Source organism: Rutilus rutilus (assembly GCF_951802725.1).
Source record: "Rutilus rutilus genome assembly, chromosome: 20".
NCBI lineage: Eukaryota > Metazoa > Chordata > Actinopteri > Cypriniformes > Leuciscidae > Rutilus > Rutilus rutilus.
In genome coordinates this window covers 322,195-347,500 of record NC_140225.1, presented here as the reverse complement: position 1 = coordinate 347,500, position 25,306 = coordinate 322,195, and the positions used below count along the sequence as shown (strand labels likewise).

Here is a 25,306-nt window from a genome sequence, read left to right as displayed (position 1 = left end):
GTGATATGTTTATGCCCTAAATTAATACATGATTAACTAACTGTATTTTTCTATGTACATTCCTGAAATGCACTCTCTGTGAAGCTGCTTTGAAACGATGTGTGTTATGACAAGCGCTGTACAAATAAAGATGAATTGAACTGAATCTAGAAACCGCTTCCGCGCTCTAACAGCAGCGCTCCACACTGCCGAGATGAAGACGGCGTATGAGAGGAGTAACGGGAGACTCACAGCGGGATGGTCTTTCCCCAGCGTCTTCTCTCTGATGGAGAGCGCGTCGTTCAGCAGGTGCGCAGCCTCTTTATACTTGTTCTGGTCCCTGAGACACACACAGAGGATGATGTCATCAGACACAGAGGATGATGTCATCAGACACAAAGGATGATGTCATCAGACACGGTTCTGACGCGGGCTCTCGGCGGGTCTCTCACCTGTACACCAGCGCCAGGATGTTGAGCATGGTGGCCACGTCGGGGTGGTCGTGACCCGAGGTCTTCTCCAGGTCCTCCAGAGCCTGCTTGCAGAGCGGCACCGCCACCTCGTAGCGGCCCTGGGACGCGTACTGGATCACCAGGTTGTGGAGGGTCCGGAGCCGCGCCGGGATCTCGTAGCCGCCCTGCTGAGCCGCCGCTACCGCCGCGCTGTTGTGCTGGTGCTGACCTGCAGAGGTCAGGGGTCACAGGTTTACAGAGGTCAGGGGTCAAAACTCAAGAGTTTTGGGTCAGTTCGGGTTACTGTTTAATGAATGGTTCGGGTTTGTGACTGAGAAGAACTACATAGGTTACACATGTATATAGTTTGTGTGCCGTGTGCTGTGTGCTTGCTGTGTTGTGAGTGATCGTGAATAAAAGCACGCGAGAGAGGAAGTATGTGTGCAGTTTCAGCCTCCGCTGATCGCGGTGTTGTGGCTGTAAGAGTGCGCGCGGGAGCACATGCGCTAAACAGTTTAGTAAAATAATATAGGAATCGTTTTTATTTCATCACATATCATTTTACAAAACTGTTTTGTGCCTGTGGTCCCGCGCACTATTACAGCCACAACCAGGAATCAGAAGAGCTTCACTCAGGGTTAATGTGACGGTTCACGAGCGTGTGTGTGTGTGTGAGGGTTCACGTACTTCCTTGAGTGTGTTCCTCCTCGTCGTTGGGGAAGAGGTCATCCAGAGAGTCCTTGGGCGGCTCTCCGTCCTTCTCCTCCTGCACACAGCAGATCCAGTTACTGATAAAAATGCTGCTTTTTTTTGTTGCTATTCATAGTTTATTAAGTAATATTAACAAATGCAACTTTTTATTTTCAAAGTAAATGTTGACATTCCCAGTAACTTGATTGGTGAGTATAGTTCAGCATTAAATGCGACACTGGTTACAGTGATTATTACAGGAGCCAGTTCTCGGCCTCTCTCGTCTTGCAGCGTTTAACCCTTGTGTGACCTTATGGACATGTCTGTCTCTGCCTGTGTTAATGCCAAACCCATAAATATTGGCACAGGTGTGTATTTTTATTGGAACTGTATTATTTCACCCCCATTTCCTTTAAAGGCACAATATGTAACTTTTTTGCTTTAAAAATAGCAAAAATCACTATATCTATGTTATATATTTTTTAGTTGTGTACTTACATTATCCCGACTGTCTCCAACAACTTTCAAACCAGGAGAAATTTGTAATTTAATTCGAAGACCCATTTCTTTATTTCCGTTTTGTCGCCGTCAATGTCGTCATATCCGCGTTCTCCCTGGTTTCCGCTCGTACTGCCATAGCAACCAGAGCCCTCTGATAGTAACCAAGGCGACAGACGCAGACAACTGTGTAGTTGGTAATGTCTATCTGCACGCTGTTGTTGTTTCATTCAAACATTATGGACCATGGCAAGCAGACTTTGGATAAATAAGGAGAACTAAAACGAGAATCAATATCAGCGCGGTGTTTTCGAGATGCCGAGACTTCGACCACTCCTGTGAATGTGAGCACATTTACATTAAACTAATCAATGTTATATAGTTCAACAATGATAAAATGTTAGAATATGATCTGTATGTTGTTCTAATGTTGATCTAGCTTACTGCTAGTCTCATACAGACAAACTAACACACAAATTTCAACACATTTAAATGCAGGTTAGTGTGCTAGTGTAATGTTAGAGCAAGTGAAACAGCGCTGGGTTCCCTCACAAGCTTAATTTGTCTAATAAACGGACCTGTGAGTAGTAATTCTGCACGTGTAGTTCGGTAGAATGAAATGTCCATATTCCTTTTATATCCGCGGGACGAGCTGCTAGCTGTCTCTTAGCAATCCCGAACTGCTTCATATCACAGTCATGATAAAAGCATCCATGTATTCACTCATCCATAACATTATTAGATCGGTCGGCTTGACGTTGACGACAAGATCCAGAATTCTTAGCAAATGTTACGTCATCAAACTACGCCTTTGTTATTGTAAGAGGTTAGCGACCCCTAGCGGCGGAAGAAATTACATACTGTACGTTTAAGAAATCTATTTTACATCAGTAACACAAAATAGTTCCTCTCATGACCTTAAGGACAAAAATGTCCCCATTAAAACTGCAATATTTAATCTCAGGGCCATTTAACTATAATATGATGCAGTATTTGTTAAGAGGCTTTCATTCTGTTGGCAAGGCTTCAACATTAAAACATTAAAATGTTTTACCAGATGTGCCATTTTCTCCGGTTTGGCCCATAAAGCACATACTCGCTTTATTCCTTTTTTCTGCTTCTGCGTATTATAGAGCCAATCAGAGACATTATGCAGCGATAATTGTGTGTGTGTGTGTGTGTGTGTGTGTTGGTATGAATGTCATAGTAAGGTTTGTATGCGTGTAATAATAATAATAAAAAGAATTGTGTGTGTAATAATAGCGCCCAAACTAACTCTCACTGAAAGCTCATGTTTTCATATCTCAGATATCAACCTCAGATTTGGAACACAACTTGTTTAGATTTATGGCTTTGATTTTCTAGCAGTTTTAGAGTCCAACACGTTTCATAAAATATACATTTTATATAAAATAATGTTCATAAATCATTTTCATAAACTTAAACCTATATAACCTTTTTGTTTGTTTTACTTTTTTAACTTGTTTTACTTCAACAATAATCTGCCAATGGTTTCTTTAAAATGAGGAAACTTAAGTCTGCGCTCCCAAGCTTCAAATGTTGATGACAGTTTTTTGACACTGTGTGTAACTTTTTTTAATTGATGCACAACGGGCTGAAGAGTTTCCCAGCGTGAGAATGCAGATCTCAGGGGTTTCTGGAGAGCAGATCTGACGTCCGACCGCACGAAACACTCGATCTGAGGAATCATTCGCACAGACACTCACACACTCTACTGTAATACTGAGGGCTTCGCACCGGTGGTTCTAGGATCTCTAGCCACCAGGCTGGTTTCGTTTTCCTGGTTGCGTTCGCACCGCTAGTAGGAACTCTGAAGTGACGTAAGCCGCGCTTGTTGTCGAGTCTTTTATTTTGACGGCGCTGAGAACGCCGTAGCCTGAGCAAACAAACAGCGCTCGCATTCTCCTGTTCATTAGTGTACGATCTGTCTAACAGTCCTGTGTAGTACGTTATTAGATACTGTTATACATAGAAAGTAGACCGTAATGAAGAGTTATCAGCGTATGCTGTGTGTTGATGTCCAGTGTTGTGGAGCAGAAATACATAACTTTGAGGAGACCGAGAGAAACATGATTATGTTTGATTTTCTCCTCAGCGTAAAGGTTGAGAGCTCCATCTATCACTGTTTGACATGTTCGTAGAGTTAGTTTCTGGAGTAAATATATAGGCTATGATCGGTGTGTTTACACAGCCTTTTTAAAAATGGCGGGTGCTGGTGTTCGGCCAATCAGTGAACACTACCGTCACTGTAGGTCCTGTAGCGCTGGTTTAGACCGACTCTGAAGTAGGAGTAAATTAGTTCCTCCAAAAGGAGTTCCTATAACTAAAATAGTTCCTAGTTCCTCCGGTGCGAAAGCTCCTACTGATAGTGCTAGAAACATGGCTAGCACATTTGAGCAGATCGCTGGACTGAGTAATGCGCGTCAGTAATGCACCACCTCACCGAGGGAGACACGTCCTCGTCGTACTTCTTGAGCTGGTTCATGAACTCCAGGTGCTTCTTCTCCTCCTCCAGCTGGGCCACGCTCTGCTCGCTCTTCTGCAGCTTCTGCTGAGTGTTGGCCAGCTCGTCCCGGAGCCACTGGTTCTCCTGGCAGAGCCGGCGCACCTGAGCTCGCAGCTTCTGCTTCTCGGACTCCACCGCGGTCAGGTGGTTCGACAGAGCCATCATCACCTGGACACAGGAGCACACGTCATTCAGCCAGAACAAGCACTGGGGACACACACTGGTTCACTCTCTGAAGTCAATATGAAACGGGATTCAGTTCATGTGACATATCTGTGCTTTATAGCAGAAACTGAAGCTGTGATTCTGAAACCATCGGGGCCTTAAAGGAGTCGTTCACTTCAGAATTAAAATTTCCTGATAATGTACTCTCCCCACGTCATCCAAGATGTTCGTGTCTTTCTTTCTTCACTCGAAAGATTTCCTCCATATAGTGTCTTCAATGGGGTCCAACGGGTCGAAGGTCCAGATGTGAGTTTCAGTGCAGCTTCAAAGTCTCGACACGATCCAGCCGAGGAATAAGAGTCTGATCTAGACAAACCAGCGGACATTTTAGAACAATATAAACATTTATATACTTTTAACCACAAATGCTGGTCTTGCACGTCCACGACTTCACGCATTACGTAATCAGGTTGAAAGGTGGCGGTAATCTGATGTAGACGGAAATGTAGAGCAGGGCGAAAAGCTCATTTTCTCCTCCAGCTTCAGAATCGTCCGACATCGTTGTTTTATCTTTTATTTAGTTTTTTGTAAATGGCGTTTGACTCAGTCTTTGCACGTTCACTTTGTAAACACTAGATCTGTTCTTACGCCTACGTCACGCTTGACCTTTCAACCTGATTACGTAATGTGTGTCTCATCACAGCGAGTGCAAGACCAGCATTAGTGGTTAAAAGTATATAAATGTTTATATTGTTGTAAAATGTCCACTGGTTTGTCTAGATCAGACTCTTATTCCTCGGCTGGATCGTGTCGAGACTTTGAAGCTGCACTGAAACTCACATCTGGACCTTCGACCCGTTGGACCCCATTGAAGACACTATATGGAGGAAATCTTTTCGAGTGAAGAAAGAAAGACACGAACATCTTGGATGACGTGGGGAGAGTACATTATCAGGAAATTTTAATTCTGAAGTGAACTACTCCTTTAAGAGTGAGTGAATGAAACGCTTGGCCCCTTCTCTCACCTGTGCCTCTCCCAGCCCCTGACCCCCGACCTCACCTGTGCCTCTCCCAGCCCCTGACCCCTGCCCTCACCTGTGCCTCTCCCAGCCCCTGACCCCCGACCTCACCTGTGCCTCTCCCAGCCCCTGACCCCCGACCTCACCTGTGCCTCTCCCAGCCCCTGACCCCCGACCTCACCTGTGCCTCTCCCAGCCCCTGACCCCTGACCTCACCTGTGCCTCTCCCAGCCCCTGACCCCTGACCTCACCTGTGCCTCTCCCAGCCCCTGACCCCCGACCTCACCTGTGCCTCTCCCAGCCCCTGACCCCTGACCCCCGACCTCACCTGTGCCTCTCCCAGCCCCAGCTCGATCATCTCCACAGACTTGCGCAGCAGGCTGGACTTCTCGTGCACCACGTTGGCCTCCTCGTCCTTCTTCAGGCACTTGATGGTCTCCAGGAGGCTGTGCAGGATCGAGTTGTGCTCGTTCTTCAGCGCCTCCAGGCCCTGGATCACCAGCTTGGTGTTGGAGATGATCTCCTCCTGCGACAGCTTCTCCAGCTTCTCATCTCGAGGGTACAGGATCGCAGACATGATCCGGCCTGAGGACACAGGCACACAGAGTGTCTTATGATTGTGGGCGGATCTTTGTTGTATATAGACACATAAAATGTTTAATAAATAAAGAATCACAAAATATATATATATATATATATATATATATATATATATTAATAAATGTGATAAAAAATGAAATGAAAACAGCTACTAAACACAGAGTTAATAGGCTGGGAAGGACAATGAATAAAAAGGAAGGAGCAGATTTAGTGTTGAGCGGCTGCCGGTTCCTCAGACCGAGTGCAGATCGATTACATCGAGAGATTGAGTACTGCTGACCCAGCATGATCACTCCAGCTTTATCATGAAATAAACACTGACAGTCAAAACACACCATCAGCACTAAAGCACTAAGGATCCCCGCTTTTGTCAATGATTTCGTTCCTCCAAAACAGTTTCAGCCAAAACTGAAAATGAATTTACATTTTCCTAAATGTCAGCGCATCATCAGCTGTAGATCAGCTCGACACTGAGGCGAGACCAGGCGAGAGCTTCAGAGGAACAACAGCTCGTATCACACAGCCTGAGGCACTGCCATTTCCCTAGATAACATCCGTATGCTCCACACACACACACACACACACACACACACACACACACACACGTCAGGAGCGTGATACAGTAACTAGTGTACGACACACTGCATGACTGATGTGATCATCGTTACCATGACGAACCACAGGAAGATATCAGATACAGTCGTCATCACTGATGTTTCAACACCACTGGCCAATCAGGAGGAGGCGGCAGAGTCCAGACAGCCAATCACACACACACACACACGTTAATAATACTGATGATTCTTCCTGTAGTGCAGGAACACAAACTGAGTTCATGCAGAGATAATTAACGGAAAGTTAATTTTATTTATTTACTTGCACTGCAACAAAAATGTTTACTGAAAAATGTAAAGTTTGTGATCAAAACCAGAACAAATATCTGCTAATGGAGTCAGAAAAGTAAACTTAATTAAAAGGGAAAACTAGATTATTTTTCTTTTCCACTGGCAGATCTTTGTTCTCGTTTAAAGCACAAACTCATATACTTTCTCATTAGACAAGACTTCATATCTTCAGTAATTCTGCTTCTCCAGTAAATGTATCTTGATTTAAGAATGTTTAGATATTTGTGCTGGAAAACGAGACAAAAGTCTCACACACTCACACACACACACTCACGCACACACACTCACGCACACACACTCACACACTCACACACACTGACACTGAACTGAACCACAGACACCAACACACACAGAACACTGACTGAAGAGCACCGCAAACAGCCTGGAAGATATAACACACACCGAACACATCATCAGTGTGTGTGTGTGTGTGTGTGTGTGTTGATCTCACCGTCAGCACCAATGATGAAACAACTCCAGTCTCAGCGACACACACAGGAAACAGAAGAACACACACGACTGAAGCGAGCGATGGCCGACACCCATCAGAACACAGCAGAGAGAGAGAGAGAGAGTGTGTGTGTGTGTGTGTGTGTGTGTGTGTGTGTGTGTGTGTGTGCGTGTGTGTGTGAGAGCATCGTCAGCCCCGCCCTCACAGAGACTGACAGACGGGTGGGGAGGATGTAGCTGAAACACACACACACACACACACACACACACACACACGACCAGAACCACAGATTCACATCAAACACAACCACTGCAGTGACCTCTGACCCCTGACCCCGCTCAGGTCATCAGTCATTCGCTCCCCTCCTCCATGCGGTTCTCCTGGGGAATTGAGCTGCTTTTACTTTTAAATGCTGTGGTTTCTCCAGAGGGTTAAAGGTTTGACATTATGCAGAAATGATATTTGACTCTAACGCATGCTTCATGTTTCGGCTGTTTATGATGGGCTAGTTTTGCTGACATGCCCCGCCCCTTTCTATGACACATGCCCCGCCCCTTTCTGACACATGCAGCTTGAGAGTGTGTGATGTCAGACTGACAGCTGAAGATTCATCACACACACACACACACACACACACACACACACATTCTCTCTCTCTCTGCTGAATAAAATTATTAAAGATTCATAGAAGTAAAATTACAATAAAGAATTTTTTAATTAAAACAATCCAAGTAAAATAGTATAAAAAAATTTTACATAAAAAAATTACAATAAAATAAAAGCAGTTCATATAAAAATTATATTAATAAAACACTAACTAAAAATATGATATAAAAAATACATAATTTTAACTAAAAAACATAAAAATAAAACACTTACTAAAAATATATATTTTTTACATACAATTTAAAAAGAAATAATTTAAAATAAAAAACAGTCAAAATAAAGCACTTGACATCAGAGACCGGCGAATATGCAGTTGTTGAATATTACAATATTAACTGTAAAGCTCAGGGTTCTTCATCTGAACGGGTGTGAGTGTGAGCAGCTGATACACAGCGTGTGTGTGTGTGTGTGTGTGTGTGTGTTACGCTACAGGCTACAGCTCATCTCAGTCTATAAACACACACATGAGGGTCTATAATGAGACGATATACTCAGCGCTCTGAATCTCACACACACACACACACACACACACACACACACACACACACACACACACACACACACACACACACACACTCACACACACACTCAACATGAGTTTCGAACTGGGAGGATTTTCTCCTGGTTTATAGAGAATCTGATGTTTAAAACACTGATCAATGACATTCGGCCTGAGCTCAAGCGTTCATGAAACCCTCCAGTTTGATCCTCATGTGTTTCATTGATTCAGAGTGTGAGTGTGTGTGTGTGTGTGTGTGTGTGTGTGTGTGTGTGTGTGTGTGTGTGTGTGTGTGTGTGTGTGAGAACATTGAGCTCAGGATTATTACACTGCAGAAACACTCAATCCTCTGATATTCCCTTTAATCACATCAAACCTGGAATATACCAGCGCTTTATAACATAAAGTTTATTATTATTATATTATATAGAGATGCAGTGACATGAACTCCTGTAAATCAGACAAGCACATTGTGAAGAACACACACACAAGAACTGGAGCGACGGGTCAGACGAGTATCACACACACCAGAAACAACACACACAGATCTGAGCTGACCGTAACTTACACACACACACACACACACACACACACACACTCTCACACACACAAGTTTTGGTTCCTTGCCACTGTCGGCTTTTGTCTTGCTCAGTCGAGGACATTTACCTTAATATTCTACAATATTATTGATCTCCTGCATTACATCATTATATGAGAGCTGAGCTGGACGATGACATCACGGTTCTCCACAGCGGCTCTATATATATATATATATATATAAACATGAACTAAATTAATAACTTTTTTACAGCAGAAATGAAGCATCACTGAACTGACTTCAGCTGGACTGACACTATTCTCTGCTGCATTATTCTCCTGTTATCTCTGTAAAGCTGCTGTGAAACACTGTATACTGTAAAGCGCTGTATAAATAAAGGGGACTGACACACACACACACACACTCTCTCTCTCTCACTCACACACTCTCTCTCTCTCTCACACACACACACACACACACTCACAGTTGGAGGAGTTATGCTTTGAAAACCTAGAAAACAAAAATTATCAGCCAATCAAACTATTTATATTAAAGATTTCAGATGTCATGAGGAGGACGAGTGTGTTCACACTGGAGCTTAAAGTACAATATAATGAAAGAGGAACAGATTCTTATTTTGGACTATTAGCAGTTACAGTTACAGTTAGGCTATATATCATAGACAGATCTGTGGTGAACACTCCTGTTTCTGCAGCGGATTATTAACATCACAAGGCAGAACCATCAAATCAATCACTCAATCAATCAATCAATCAATCAATCAATCATATACATATATATATATATATATATATATATATATATATATAAAATCTGATCATAAATACTCACCCTCTCACATACACACACACACACACACACACACACACACACACACCACATTATTATATAGTCTGCCAGTCCAGATGGCATCGACAGCGGGCAGCATTTGTTCGCCCAGACTCTATAGACAGCACACTAGTGTGTATCGAGTGTGTGAGGATCCAGAACACTATTCAGTCACTCTCACACACACACACACACACACACACACCTCAGCGGCTGTTTCATCTCTCACACACCGCGAAACGCGCTTCATCAATAAACACACATCTCGAGCGGCTCACACACACACTCATATAACACACATCACCGTGAACGCGCTTTAGAGAGAGAGATCTCACACCTGAAATCGTTGCTTTTGTCCGGATTCGTTCGGAGTCGCTTTAAATCCAAGATGTCCACTGTGGATGTCACACTGCGCATGCGCACAATCACGGACGCGTCGCTAGAAATGACGTCACTCCTCAGGCGGGGTTCTCAGGTGGGCGCGGCCAGAGCCGCGGCTTTCTGTTCTCATGTGGGCGTGGCTTTCTTTTCGTATGTGGGCGTGGCCTTCTGTTCTCATGTGGGCGTGGCCTTCTGGTCTCAGGTGGGCGTGGCTTTCAACTTCTGTCAACAAACCACCTTCAGCAAATAATATTCACCTCAGCGGTTTCCTCCGCATTATTAATTACTATAAGAACCATTTGTTACAGGAAAACAATAATTATAAGCATCAACAATATAACATACGTATACAAAATAACTATGTGTGTTGTATTAGGTGTTCCTCTCAGTGAACAGCAGGTGGCGGTGGCGCGCGCAGTGCCCGCTGGCGAGAACGCGCAGAAGAAAGAGACTGTGACGCGAGTTATGCGCGACGCCGCGAGCTGAAGGACAGCGAGTGTGGATTATTAATATTATTATATTCATGTTTTGAGTGAGTGGATCTGTAGGTCGCGGTGAGTGATCGCATGTGCTTCTGTCTGCTAGAGAGAGAGAGAGATTGTATTTTTGTGTATGTATATTATTACAGGGTTGCCAACTCTCACACGCTTTCAGCAAATCTCACATATGAGAATATAAAATATGAAACAAAGATCAAAAACAAGTGTCGCCGACACACGGTCAGATTAGTTCCAAGCAGAACCAGTGCGGTCAGTAATCTGAATGCTTACACACACAGCAGTGTGCCTTGATTATTACGCCGAAGACACTTACAGTATCATTTAATCTGGAGAGGCAACATTAATGTTAACGTTTTTCTTGTATTTAACCCTCAGTTATTTCTTACTTATTGGTCACACTCATACTCATTGGTGGACAAATGTGGCCATACACGTTAACTATTTTTTTATTAAATATATGTTCTATATTTTAGTTCAATAATATGTATTAAATATGTTGAGGAGATCTAAATACTATTTGTGCAATAATTATGGTCCATTAATGACTTTTTTTATTATTATTTATATTACAATTAGTGTAGTATTTAAGGTTAAAATGGAGAAAAGGGTTTTAAATTAGGAAAATTAGTCATTTTGTGGCCAGAAAAATAATAATTTCCATTTGTAATGCCGCTGTTTGTCCACTAGGTGTCCGTGTGGCGCTATAATACACATGTTCTGCTAGTTACTCTAAAGAGAATTGCAGGTCATAACAGCTTACTTATTTTAAGGTTTTGCATTTTAATAAATATTTGGACATGATCAAACACTAGATTTTTCAAATGATTAATTTAAAAAAAGTTAATTTGTAACTTATATTTTAATGAAAAATTATATTTTATTAGTATAAGCACACAAATAAAGAAAAGAAATAAGCACACACAAGTAATGAATGCAAGAACATACTGAATTGAACCCAAGAAAAGTAAACAATAGTGCTAAAAGGCAAACTGCATTCAACAAATGTTCCTTATATGTACAGTACAGTAGGATAGACATGTGAATTGATACTCACTGATATAGTCATGATAATAAAGCACATTGAATTGAGAGAGAGAGAGTGTGTGTGTGTGTGTGTGTTATCAGCACTACACTAGTGATCAGTGATTTAACATGGTTCAGTGATCCTCTCAGTACTGCACTCATCATGCTCATGTTAGATCTGAGCTGCAGTGACTGATTCATTAGTCATCATCTGCATTAATGCTTTTCTTCTTTCTGCGGTGTGTGTTCAGACTGAGGATGAGCGTCGGTCTGCTGTCACGCGCACTGAGCGCACTCTCTGTGTCGCGCGCCGTCTCTCCGCAGGTCAGACCTTCATCCTCCTCTTCATCACACATTACCAGTCATCATCACTTCAGCTGATCGTTAATCACGTGTTGTCTCTCAGATCGCGAGTGTGTCCGGTGTGTCCGCAGCTCTGACCGGAAGTCGCGGGTTCATGACGAGCGCGTGTGTGTGTCAGAACCGGAGCCTGTGGAAACAGAGAGAGAAATACACCGTACGACCGATCGGCATGAAGAAGACTGGGGGACGAGATTACACAGGTCACACACACACACACACACACACACACACACACACACACACACTCACTGACTGACAGTGTTTGTGCTGCAGGGAGGATCGTCACACACACACACACACACATACACATACACACACTCACTGACAGTGTTTGTGCTGCAGGGAGGATCGTGACTCACGGTATCGGCGGCGGACACAAGCAGCGCTACCGTATGATCGACTTCCAGCGTCTGCGCTATGAGCCGGGCCGCGAGGACCAGCCCATCGTGGAGAAGGTGGTGGAGGTGCGGTACGACCCCTGCAGGTCAGTGAGAAAGTGTGTGTGTGTGTCTCTTCACGGTCACATGACCCCTCCTCACGCTCGTCCTCGTGTCCTCGCCCCTCCTCATGCTCACCCTTCCTCACGCTCGTCCTCACCCCTCGCCCCTCCTCATGCTCACCCTTCCTCACGCTCGTCCTCACCCTCGTCCTCACCCCTCGCCCCTCCTCACGCTCGTCCTCGTGTCCTCGCCCCTCCTCATGCTCACCCTTCCTCACGCTCGTCCTCACCCCTCGCCCCTCCTCACGCTCGTCCTCACCCCCGTCCTCACCCCTCGCCCCTCCTCACGCTCGTCCTCACCCCTCGCCCCTCCTCACGCTCGTCCTCACCCCTCGCCCCTTCTCACGCTCGTCCTCGTGTCCTCGCCCCTCCTCACGCTCGTCCTCACCCCTCGCCCCTCCTCACGCTCGTCCTCACCCCTCGCCCCTCCTCACGCTCGTCCTCACCCCTCGCCCGTCCTCACCCCTCGCCCCTCCTCACGCTCGTCCTCACCCCTCGCCCCTCCTCACGCTCGTCCTCACCCCTCGCCCCTCCTCACGCTCGTCCTCACCCCTCGCCCCTTCTCACGCTCGTCCTCGTGTCCTCGCCCCTCCTCACGCTCGTCCTCACCCCTCGCCCCTCCTCACGCTCGTCCTCACCCCTCGCCCCTCCTCACGCTCGTCCACGTGTCCTCGCCCCTCCTCACGCTCGTCCTTGTGTCCTCGCCCCTCCTCACGCTCGCCCTCGCCCCTCCTCACGCTCGTCCTTGTGTCCTCGCCCCTCCTCACGCTCGCCCTCGCCCCTCCAGACGCTCGCCCTTCCTCACCCCTCGCCCCTCCTCACGCTCGTCCTCACCCCTCGCCCCTCCTCACGCTCGTCCTCACCCCTCGCCCCTCCTCACGCTCGTCCTCGTGTCCTCGCCCCTCCTCACGCTCGTCCTCGTGTCCTCGCCCCTCCTCACGCTCGTCCTCGTGTCCTCGCCCCTCCTCACGCTCGTCCTCGTGTCCTCGCCCCTCCTCACGCTCGCCCCTCCTCACGCTCGCCCCTCCTCACGCTCGCCCTCGCCCCTCCTCACGCTCGCCCTCGCCTCACACTCGCCCTCGCCCCTCCTCACGCTCGCCCCTCCTCACACTCGCCCTCGCCCCTCCTCACGCTCGCCCCTCCTCACGCTCGCCCCTCCTCACGCTCGCCCCTCCTCACGCTCGTCCTCGTCCTCGCCCCTCCTCACGCTCGTCCTCGTCCTCGCCCCTCCTCACGCTCGTCCTCGCCCCTCCTCACGCTCGTCCTCGTCCCTCCTCACGCTCGTCCTCGTCCCTCCTCACGCTCGCCCTCGCCCCTCCTCACGCTCGCCCTCGCCTCACACTCGCCCTCGCCCCTCCTCACGCTCGCCCCTCCTCACACTCGCCCTCGCCCCTCCTCACGCTCGCCCCTCCTCACGCTCGCCCCTCCTCACGCTCGCCCCTCCTCACGCTCGCCCCTCCTCACGCTCGTCCTCGTCCTCGCCCCTCCTCACGCTCGTCCTCGTCCTCGCCCCTCCTCACGCTCGTCCTCGCCCCTCCTCACGCTCGTCCTCGTCCCTCCTCACGCTCGTCCTCGTCCCTCCTCACGCTCGTCCTCGTCCCTCCTCACGCTCGTCCTCGTGTCCTCGCCCCTCCTCACGCTCGTCCTCGTGTCCTCGCCCCTCCTCACGCTCGTCCTCGTGCCCTCGCCCCTCCTCACGCTCGTCCTCGTGCCCTCGCCCCTCCTCACCCCTCCTCACCCCTCCTCACCCCTCCTCACCCCTCCTCACCCCTCCTCACCCCTCGCCCCTCCTCACCCCTCCTCACCCCTCGCCCCTCCTCACCCCTCGCCCCTCCTCACCCCTCGCCCCTCCTCACCCCTCGCCCCTCCTCACGCTCGTCCTCGTGTCCTCGCCCCTCCTCACGCTCGTCCTCGTCCCTCCTCACGCTCGTCCTCGTGTCCTTGCCCCTCACGCTCGTCCTCGTGTCCTCGCCCCTCCTCACGCTCGCCCTCGCCCCTCCTCACGCTCGCCCCTCCTCACGCTCGCCCCTCCTCACGCTCGCCCTCGCCCCTCACGCTCGCCCTCACGCTCTCCCTCGCCCCTCCTCACGCTCGCCCTCGCCCTCGCCCCTCCTCACGCTCGTCCTCGCCCCTCCTCACGCTCGTCCTCGCCCCTCCTCACGCTCGTCCTCGCCCCTCCTCACGCTCGTCCTCATCCTCGCCCCTCCTCACGCTCGTCCTCATCCTCGCCCCTCCTCACGCTCGTCCTCGCCCCTCCTCACGCTCGCCCCTCCTCACGCTCGCCCTCACCCTCGTCCACGTGTCCTCGCCACGCTCGTCCTCGTGTCATTGCCCTTCCTCACATGTCCTCGCCACGCTCGTCCTCGTGTCCTTGTCCGTCCTCACATGTCCTCTCCCCTCTTCACATGTCCTCTCCCCTCTTCATACGTGTCCTTGTGTACACAGATCAGCTGACATTGCGCTGGTCGCCGGCGGCAGCCGCAAGCGCTGGATCATCGCCACAGAGACCATGGAGGCGGGAGACGTGATCCGGTCGTCCAGTACCATTGGACGCATGGCGGTTCTGGCCAAAGAGGGAGACTCCCATCCGCTCGGAGCTCTTCCCATCGGCACACTCATCAACAACCTGGAGCTGCTCCCCGGGAAGGGAGCGCAGTACATCCGCGCCGCAGGTCCGACACACACACCGCACGACACACACACTCTCAGTGAGTTGTTCCTGACTGACTCTCCCATGTGCAGGAACCTGTGGAGTGTTGCTGAGGAAGGTCAACGGCACAGCCATCGTTCAGCTGCCGTCCAAACACCAGATTCAGGTGAGGAAAGACTCGCAACTTCCTGTCACAGATTTAAGGTTTTCTAAAACCAGTTTTTTCATTGAGCTCTATATGCTCTCCGGCTAGTAAAGGAGTAAACCTCCAAAATACACATTTAAGTGTTTATTTCAGTGCTTTTGATCTATTAGCATCTGTAGATTTAAATCTCAATCTCCATTTCAGCAGCACACCAAATCTATTGTTCATATATCATTATACAACATTTTACTTCTACAAACAGTGAAAATTATTTGTTGACAGTATTTTCAGATTTATGGAGTGATAAAAGAAAATAAACTACTTCAAACTTTCTGTTCAGACTTTATCTAGAGTTTGTTTGTGGTCAGTGTAAGTGGAGTGTGAATGCTCCAGATATTGTGTAAAGCGTGTGCTCTCTCAGGTGTTGGAGACGTGTGTGGCTACAGTGGGCCGAGTGTCTAACGTGGACCACAACAAGCGCATCATCGGGAAGGCGGGTCGAAACCGCTGGCTGGGCATCCGGCCCTCGAGCGGCCGCTGGCAGAGGAAGGGCGGCTGGGCGGGTCGCAAGATCAAACGTCTGCCGCCCATCAAGAGCTTCGTCACACCCGCGCAATAAACTGAGCCTCGCAATAACACGCCTGTGTCACGGGTCACGTCTGTTCACACACACACACACACACACACAACATGCCTGTGTCACGGGTCACGTCTGTTCACACACACACACACACACACACAACATGCCTGTGTCACGGGTCACGTCTGTTCACACACACACACACACACACACACACACACACACACACACAACATGCCTGTGTCACGGGTCACGTCTGTTCACACACACACACAACATGCCTGTCACGGGTCACGTCTGTTCTCACACACACACACACACACAACATGCCTGTGTCACGGGTCACATCTGTTCACACACACAACACGCCTGTGTCATGGGTCACATCTGTTCACACACACACACACACACAACACGCCTGTGTCACGGGTCACGTCTGTTCACACACACACACACACACAACACGCCTGTGTTACGGGTCACGTCTGTTCACACACACAACACGCCTGTGTCATGGGTCACATCTGTTCACACACACACACACACACACAACACGCCTGTGTCACGGGTCACGTCTGTTCACACACAACACGCCTGTGTCACGGGTCACGTCTGTTCACTCACACACACACACAACACGCCTGTGTCACGGGTCACGTCTGTTCACACACAACACGCCTGTGTTACGGGTCACGTCTGTTCACACACACAACACGCCTGTGTCATGGGTCACATCTGTTCACACACACACACACACACACAACACGCCTGTGTCACGGGTCACGTCTGTTCACACACAACACGCCTGTGTCACGGGTCACGTCTGTTCACTCACACACACACACAACACGCCTGTGTCACGGGTCACGTCTGTTCACACACAACACGCCTGTGTCATGGGTCACATCTGTTCACACACACACACACACACACAACACGCCTGTGTCACGGGTCACGTCTGTTCACACACAACACGCCTGTGTCACGGGTCACGTCTGTTCACTCACACACACACACACACAACACGCCTTTATCACGTCTGTTCACACACACAACACACCTGTGTTACGGGTCACGTCTGTTCACACACACAACACGCCTGTGTCACGGGTCACATCTGTTCACACACACACAACACGCCTTTATCACGTCTGTTCACAAACACACACACACAAAACATCTTGTGCGGTTAAAAACCCTTTATTAAACACAACTGCATGTGTAAGCATGGAAAGCAGCAGCGTTATATAAAATGACATTTCATAATCCAAATGTAAAACATGCAACGGTAAAATCGTGTTTTCAAAAGTCTATCATGTGTAAAAATGAGGTCTTGTGCAAAAGTGCTGCGCTCAGCGTCACAAATACTGTACGAAACGCAGTCGTCATTAATGTGCTGTGGAGTTATGGAGACATGCGTTTAATATGAGACTTTGAGAAGAGTTCAGGTCACTCCCGTCTAACAGACGTACACAGAATCCCTTCAGGAAATGATGTAAACGCACCGGTGGAAAGAGCTCTTAGTGGTTCTTAAAGCTATAATTCACCATTCTGTCATTATTTACCCAAACCTCTCCTGTGACACTCAAAAGATGATATTTCGAAGAGCGTTGGGAACCAAACAACATTGGACCCCATTGACTTTCATTATATGGACAAATAAACTCTGAGGCTTTGTTCCATAGAAGAAAGCAAGTGTTTCAGGTTTGGGAGGGACTTTAAATCAAAGTGTTCATATCTCCAGAACTCAGTTTACCGTAGTAAAAGTGCAAATACTGCGTGTGGATCTGCTGTTGATGAAGCAGCTTTCATGAACCGGAGTCTTTTGGTATTTTAAGTGGTCATTCTGGGAGTAAAAACAGAAGGTACTAAAGCATCTCAATACATTCATCAGCAAAAATGACTAAATGAGGGTCGCCATCGAAACAATCACATGAGAAGCACCATTAAACATCCAACACACACCATTAAACATCCAACACACACCATTAGACATTCAACACACACACCAATTCAAACAGTCCAGATGAACACACTGATTAGTTCAGCATGTAATGAATGCGAACGGTTGTCAGATCAGCTGCTGCTAAACTGAGTGAAGGACTGAAGAAAACTGATTTAATACTAAAACCCAGTGTTGAAAAAGGTTCAGACTGAAGCACAGACACTCAATCTCCCATGATGCCTCAGTTCGTTCCTGTCACTCATGAACAGGACAGAGATGTGAGCGTCTGCAGCTTGTGCTGTTATGAAACTGCAAAATATGGCTTGTCAAAATTACACTGGCTTTCCTTCACGTCAGACTAATGTGCAGTTTACTATGACTGACGTCCATGATCACATGACCACAGCTTCACTGGTTACACTGGTCACACACGAGTGTGTGTGTGCTGTACGACGGACAACAGAAGCATATCTGTAATGGTCCACGTTCACACCAAGAACGATAACTATATTAGATGAAATCCTTCTGTTGATCATACGCGCTGCAGTGTGTCGTCTGCCACTTTACATGCTCGAGTTCTTGATGCAGGATTCTGATTGGCTGTCAGTGTTTTTATGGTTCATCCGCTGGAATAAAATCACCCTGAAAGTGATCGTTCTTCTGTGTCGTTATCATTATAGTTGTGATTCTTACTGAGTTAGAGCGAATAGTAAAACGTTATGCTTTTCGTCCTCGGCTCACTCAGTTTGTGTTTAAAATCCACTTAATATTCACTAATATCACTGATCTAACGACATTATAATGATCTGAATAATGGCTCTTCTGTAGAGATCAAGGTGAATCTGTACTGTATAATAAAGCTGACTCGACTTGGTGTGAACGGGCCGTTACGCTCGGTGTGTGTCATGTGACAGTCATGCTAACGCTCTTCAAACACTTACACACATCACAGAGGTATCAGTGCCAGGAACTCTTCGTCTGGCCGGAGTGTGTGTGCTTTGAAAAGGCAGGTTCAGTTTAGCGTTTCAGATTCATCGTGTAACTACAAAATATCACAAAGACACAAAACAGCTTTTACATTTGGGGTAAAAAAACATCCATTTAAATTCACAGCAAAACACCTCAACGCGACCTCTCGACACACACACGTGCTCAGGATCCGTCCCATCATGCAACATTCTACACAGGATTTCACAGAAATGATAAAGTAGCAAAAAACAACAGAAAGTGCTTGACGTTTGCCGTCACCGTACAGTTCGTCATGACCTAAAAATATATATATTCATATAAAATATCACTAGTGCTGTTTATATAGAGTCAGAAACAGCTGAACACACACACACACACACACACACACACACGATAGAAGTGAGCTGAAGACAGTCCGGTTTCCATGGGAAACTCGTCACTGAACGTCGCGGTGGCTTTCCTCCTTCAGCACACACACTCACACACACTCACACACACGCCTGCAGGACGTCACATGGGTTTGCTGTAGCCGAACACACCGACGGGGAAGTGCTTGACGTGAGTCGGCCACTGGGCGGCCAGCTGGAAGAACTTCACATCGTTCCACTCCACGCCGTCGATCGAGACTGAAACACACACACATTCACTGTCACTGACCTTCAACTCACACGTGTGTGTGTGTGTGTGTGTGTGTGTGTGTGTGTGTGTGTGTGTGTGAAGCGGCACCTCTGAGCATGGTGTGCGTGTGTGTGTGTGTGTGTGTGTGTGTGTGTGTGCTGGTGTGTGTGTGTGTGTGTGTGTGTGTGTGTGTGTGTGTGTGAAGCGGCACCTCTGAGCATAGTGTGCTGGTGTGTGTGTGTGTGTGTGTGTGTGTGTGTGTGTGTGAAGCGGCACCTCTGAGCATGGTGTGCTGGTGTGTGTGTGTGTGTGTGTGTGTGTGTGTGTGTGTGTGTGTGTGAAGCGGCACCTCTGAGCATGGTGTGCTGGTGTGTGTGTGTGTGTGTGTGTGTGTGTGTGAAGCGGCACCTCTGAGCATAGTGTGCTGGTGTGTGTGTGTGTGTGTGTGTGTGTGTGTGTGAAGCGGCACCTCTGAGCATAGTGTGCTGGTGTGTGTGTGTGTGTGTGTGTGTGTGAAGCGGCACCTCTGAGCATGGTGTGCTGGTGTGTGTGTGTGTGTGTGTGTGTGTGTGTGTGTGTGTGTGTGTGAAGCGGCACCTCTGAGCATGGTGTGCTGGTGTGTGTGTGTGTGTGTGTGTGTGTGTGTGAAGCGGCACCTCTGAGCATGGTGTGCTGGTGTGTGTGTGTGTGTGTGTGTGTGTGTGTGTGTGAAGCGGCACCTCTGAGCATGGTGTGCTGGTGTGTGTGTGTGTGTGTGTGTGTGTGTGTGTGTGAAGCGGCACCTCTGAGCATGGTGTGCTGGTGTGTGTGTGTGTGTGTGTGTGTGTGTGTGTGTGTGAAGCGGCACCTCTGAGCATGGTGTGCTGGTGTTTGGCCGTACAGATGAGCCGGCTGATGCCGTCGATCACCTGACTCTTAGAATCCACATCCTTCTCCTTCAGCTTCTTACTGAGGAAAATCACTGCAACACACGCAAGAAAACACACACTGACCCTGATGGACAGAACCTGAGAGAAACGGTGTGTGTGTGTGTGTGTGGATCAGAACCTTTCTTGTTCTTCTCTCTGGTGACGACGGTCATGGCCATGCAGTGTGTGGGGCTGGTGTCGCCCCCGCTGGGCAAACGGCTGACCTGCAGCGAGCGGAAGTTGCTCTTCAGTGTGTTCTTCACGTCACGCTTCTCACACTCACGCTTCTTCTCTCCACTCGGCCACGTCCAGTAGTCCACCTGAAGCCCCATCAGCTCTCCACCTGTGCACGGGGAACTGCACACACACACACAGGTGTGAACACACACACACACCTTTACACCAAGGTTATACTCGTTAACGAAAACTCACCTACACTCGCTCACACACATGCACAAACACACACATATGCACACACACGCAAACACGTGTACACACACACATTCACAAACACACATGCATAAACACAGACGCATACAAACATATGCACACACATATGCACAAACACACATGCACACACACACACACACATGCACAAACACACATACGCATACACACACACACACACAAACACACACAACATAAACGCACACATGCATACTCGTGTACACACATACACACACACACAGTGAGTCTCATGAAGCCAGTCAAGGACTGGTACAGTATGCTGATTTTGGCGTGGAATGTGACCCAGATTCACTCAAACACACACGTGTTGATCATGTCATGTGATGTGATGATGTCATACCCCACTCCGGAGAAAACGGCACATGTGGAGGGAGAGGGGGGCGGAGTCACACACATCTCCTTCCCGTAGGGCGTGGGCGAGGACACGACACCCGCATTCATGGCATCATCAGAGTCCACTGCGAACACACACAGGTGAACACACACTTACAGCGTCTGCGGACCGCTGTGGTTCACACACTCCTGCACTGATGAACCCTGGGAGTGTTTGAGGACCTGCATCTGACCCACATACGAGGCAGAGAGTCGATGCGCTGCTGCCGACTGTAAACGCCTCGCGCTGGGAAATCTATTTATGTGATAGAGAGAGAGCGTAGAGCAGATGTGACCTCATTTCCTGAGGACCAGGACCGGCCTGACTGATGATGTCAGCGTACAGTGGGACCAGCACTGCTGAAAACTACGTGGAAGACAATTTCATTTGATTAATCATCAAAAGATGACACAGATTAAGGGCTGTATCGTCATTAAGGTCTTGTCCACACTAACACACTGAGTTTGAAACGCATCTTTTCTCTCCGCTTCGTCCTTCTGTCGACACTGAGACGGCTTTATATTAATGAGAACTAACCCTTGAAAAAAGCTTCTCGGTGTAGTGTGGACTGGGAACACTGAGGTATTTAAGAGCGATGATGTAAGTTTAGTCATGTGACTCATATTGAACCCATAGATATTGATGTGTTGTGCCTGAGCTGTTCACTTTCACACTGATGCTAAAATATGTAAGTTCACACACTCTTCATATCACAGGTCACTCTCATCTGCTAAACATGAGAACAGTTTTAGCGTTTCAGAACAAACATATAATGTTGAGTGAGCCACAAAATGATTAACTAAACATCAAAATTTAATGCGAAAAGATTAAGTTTAAGATTTTATCAAATCAGTCACTACATATTTCAAATGTAATCAAACACGAGGGCCGACCCAGAATGCTTTGAGCTGAACTCACCCGATGTGGACAGACTGTGCTCCACGATCCCCACCTTCACCACCTGACGGAGCGCAACAACCGTTAGCCTCTGCTCACACACTCATACATCATCATGTGACATCTGCAGTCTTACCCCGATGAACGGCACAAACTTTTGGCACGAGTCTTCATCCGGACTGAGAGAGAGAGAGAGAGAGAGAGAGAGAGAGAGAGAGGTTATAAAACTGCAGCACACAACACATCTGACCGGTGAGATGAACATCACGATGAGAAGATGAGCAGAAACACCTGATCTCACACACACACACACACACACGTGACCCGAGGACACGAGCGTCTGACCATCATCCACTGGATGAATCAAACACAAGCTGATAAAGCCTGAGCCTGCGAGACCAAGAGAACGGCAGTCTCACACACATCTGCAGATCTTCAGGCATTGATGAGACAGAGAAGGTCATGTGACTGGAGATGGACAAGTCAAATGTAGAGATGGAACAATAGAGGTCAGAGGTCAGATACCTGATGTACAAATCAAAATACAAACTCCTCTTCCTTGGAATGCAAACGCAAGATGAGAAGAAATGAGGGCATAAGTGTTAATTATAATAATAATTATAATAATAATGATGATTCTGTCAGAGGATGCGCTTAATAAAGCAGAAATATACAAACAAATAAAACAAGCAATGTCTCATTACTGAGAGTGTGTGTTTCCATCAGCATACTCGTCACACTCTATTATAAGGTGTCATTGTTACAGTGTAATTATATATTTAAGTGCTGAGTAATATTAAGTAACTCCATGTACTTACTGTAGGGTTAGGGTAGGGTTCAGTTGTGTGTAATTATGCATAATTTACTGTTATTACTACGGTAACTACATGTAACAGATGTAACAAGGACACTAAAATAAAGTGTTACCCCTAACTCTACATCCTTTATTCAAGATTCATCATTTCCTGTTTTAGCAGAGGGGGCGTGGCCTGATACACACCTGATGTGGAGCGCCCAGTTTGCTTTCAGGTTGAAGATAGAAAAACACGCACGCACACACACACACACACTCACACGCACACATACTCACCTACACTCACACACACACAAACACACACTCACTCACTCACACTCACTCACTCACTCACTCACTCACACTCACTCTCACACACACACACACACACACACACACTCACACACACACACTCACACACACACTCACCTACACTCACATCCTCACACACATACACACACACAATCTCACACACACACACACTCTCACACACACACACTCTCACACACACTCACACACACGTACCTCTTCTGTCTGTAGGTGAGCATGGCCTCAGAGATGGGAAACTGATGAGACACATTCGCTCCAGCGAGATACTGAATAATCCGTCCAGCGACATCAACTGAGTCTGTGGAGGCAGACACACACACACACACACACACACACACACACACACAGTCAAGAGTTCGCAGCAGCACTTCATTTCATCTCCATATTGGGGTCAAACAGTAAGTGAGCATGAGATGAGCCTGTGGCAGTGAGGGCTGATGGGATACGAGTCTGATGTGAGACAGATGCAGGTGAAACAGACACACACACACACACACACACACACATCACCTGCGCTGGGAGGCTCTGACCGGCAGAACAGCTCCCTCCACGACGGCTCCATGAACAAACTGCTGAACTTACAGTCGAAGGACGACACACACTTGGCGAGAGGATGGGAACCTGGGAAACACACGCCGTTAGTGTGTAAAAACTCAATAAACCAGCACTATTATAAACCCTGAGAACACCTGACATGAAGATCAGCGCTGCGCTCACCGATCGGGATGATGAGGAAGCGGATGTAGCTCAGCCAATCAGGAGTCTTGTTGGCCAGTTGCTCCACGAAGAAGCGCAGCACTGTGCTGAGATAGCCCTGATCCCCGGCCACGCCCACCTTCACTGTGGGCGGAGTCTGGGCGTTACAGTTACAGCTGCGGGAGGAGTCACATGACACGGGAGGAGTCACATGACACGGTCACACACTGATCTGAGGCTCACGCTGACTCTCATACATACGAGAACTACAGATGTAACGATAAATATGATGATAACTATAACTAAAAGTGGAATTATAACTATAACAATAAATAAAACAATAACTGTAGTAACTACAACTATACTGATAACTATATAATACATATATTAACTATAACTATCATATATATATAATAAATATATTAACTGTTACGACAGCTATATTAGTGTCCACACCAGAAGGTAACGCTCTATTTATAATAAGCGTGCTGCAGTTTTGCTGTGTGTGGTTTTAAGTGCTCGAGCTCTTTAAAGCAGGATGGATTCTGATTGGCTGATCAGAGTGTGTGTTAGAGTGTTAGAGTGTGTGTGTGAGTGTGTGTTAGAGTGTTAGAGTGTGTGTTATGAGGATCATATCACACTGACAGCTGTAGATGCTCAAGACTCAAGTGATAATGAACCGCTGCGACGATCAGGAACACTCAGACGCTTACAGAAACAGTGTATTTATAGAGCTGTGATACTGTGTGTGTGTGTGTGTGTGTGTGTGTGTGTGTGTGTGCGTGGTCACTCACAATCTCTGTATGCGAGTGACGATGGTGTTGAACGCCGCCTGGACGTCAGCAGAAGAGCAGGTCGACACGATGGGCTGAGTGTGTTTCTGCAGCAGCTCCGACACATACTGAACAACACACAACACACACACAACACACAACTCAGCTGAGATACGCCTGTGCTCATCAAAACTGCACTGATGAGGAGACAGCATGAAGCCAACGTGAGAGACTGACTCACACTAAAATGAATGATCATAAACACACCTGTAAACTGATTTATGGACAGTAATAATAACTACACCACAGACGCTCGATCCAAAGCGGCATCGCCTGCATTCAGGGTTACATCATAAAGTTCCTGCATTCCCCTGAGTGTGGCGCTGGGAGCACTGGGAATCACTCACACACACACACACACACACACACCTGCCCCTGCCAGTCCACTGTGTTGATGAGGATGATGTTCTCCGGGAGCCTCTCGTCTGAGATCAGGATGTGATTGAGCTGGTCATACACTGATTTCCTGGGCACCTGAACGACACACACACGACACA

The 25,306-nt window shown here is 47.6% G+C and overlaps 3 protein-coding genes across 8 annotated transcripts in view; 1 reads left to right on the top strand and 2 right to left on the bottom strand.

Annotated features, from left to right (window-relative positions):
- klc1b (kinesin light chain 1b) overlaps positions 1-10,261 on the bottom strand; it is a 32,740-nt gene extending 22,479 nt beyond the window's left edge. For all 5 annotated transcript variants that reach the window (XM_084391823.1, XM_084391825.1, XM_084391826.1 and 2 more), the window contains exons 1-6: positions 10,176-10,261; positions 5,659-5,915; positions 4,084-4,314; positions 1,119-1,197; positions 432-660; positions 232-319 (exon numbers count right to left, since the gene is read on the bottom strand). In XM_084391823.1, the coding sequence (XP_084247949.1) occupies positions 232-319; positions 432-660; positions 1,119-1,197; positions 4,084-4,314; positions 5,659-5,907 (876 nt within the window). In that variant the 5' untranslated portion in view covers positions 5,908-5,915; positions 10,176-10,261. The remainder of the gene's footprint in view (positions 1-231; positions 320-431; positions 661-1,118; positions 1,198-4,083; positions 4,315-5,658; positions 5,916-10,175) is intronic.
- A 213-nt stretch (positions 10,262-10,474) lies between these two features.
- mrpl2 (mitochondrial ribosomal protein L2) lies at positions 10,475-17,174 on the top strand. The gene is made up of 7 exons (XM_084390769.1): positions 10,475-10,773; positions 11,994-12,066; positions 12,149-12,305; positions 12,448-12,589; positions 15,050-15,276; positions 15,347-15,420; positions 15,821-17,174. The coding sequence occupies exons 2-7, from the start codon at positions 12,001-12,003 to the stop codon at positions 16,016-16,018; spliced, it is 864 nt and encodes a 287-aa protein (XP_084246895.1). The 5' UTR covers positions 10,475-10,773; positions 11,994-12,000; the 3' UTR covers positions 16,019-17,174.
- LOC311279344 (phosphofurin acidic cluster sorting protein 2) overlaps positions 17,166-25,306 on the bottom strand; it is a 43,840-nt gene continuing 35,699 nt past the window's right edge. Inside the window, exons 14-25 of one of the 2 annotated variants that reach the window (XM_084390766.1) lie at positions 25,179-25,283; positions 24,771-24,877; positions 23,998-24,152; positions 23,791-23,901; positions 23,476-23,578; positions 22,683-22,715; positions 22,294-22,336; positions 22,179-22,221; positions 21,228-21,345; positions 20,559-20,776; positions 20,359-20,472; positions 17,653-19,519 (exon numbers count right to left, since the gene is read on the bottom strand). In XM_084390766.1, coding sequence (XP_084246892.1) covers positions 19,404-19,519; positions 20,359-20,472; positions 20,559-20,776; positions 21,228-21,345; positions 22,179-22,221; positions 22,294-22,336; positions 22,683-22,715; positions 23,476-23,578; positions 23,791-23,901; positions 23,998-24,152; positions 24,771-24,877; positions 25,179-25,283 — 1,266 coding nt within the window. In that variant the 3' untranslated portion in view covers positions 17,653-19,403. Of the gene's footprint in view, positions 19,520-20,358; positions 20,473-20,558; positions 20,777-21,227; positions 21,346-22,178; positions 22,222-22,293; positions 22,337-22,682; positions 22,716-23,475; positions 23,579-23,790; positions 23,902-23,997; positions 24,153-24,770; positions 24,878-25,178; positions 25,284-25,306 lie in introns of both variants that reach the window. The other variant, XM_084390767.1, reaches the window with a different exon arrangement.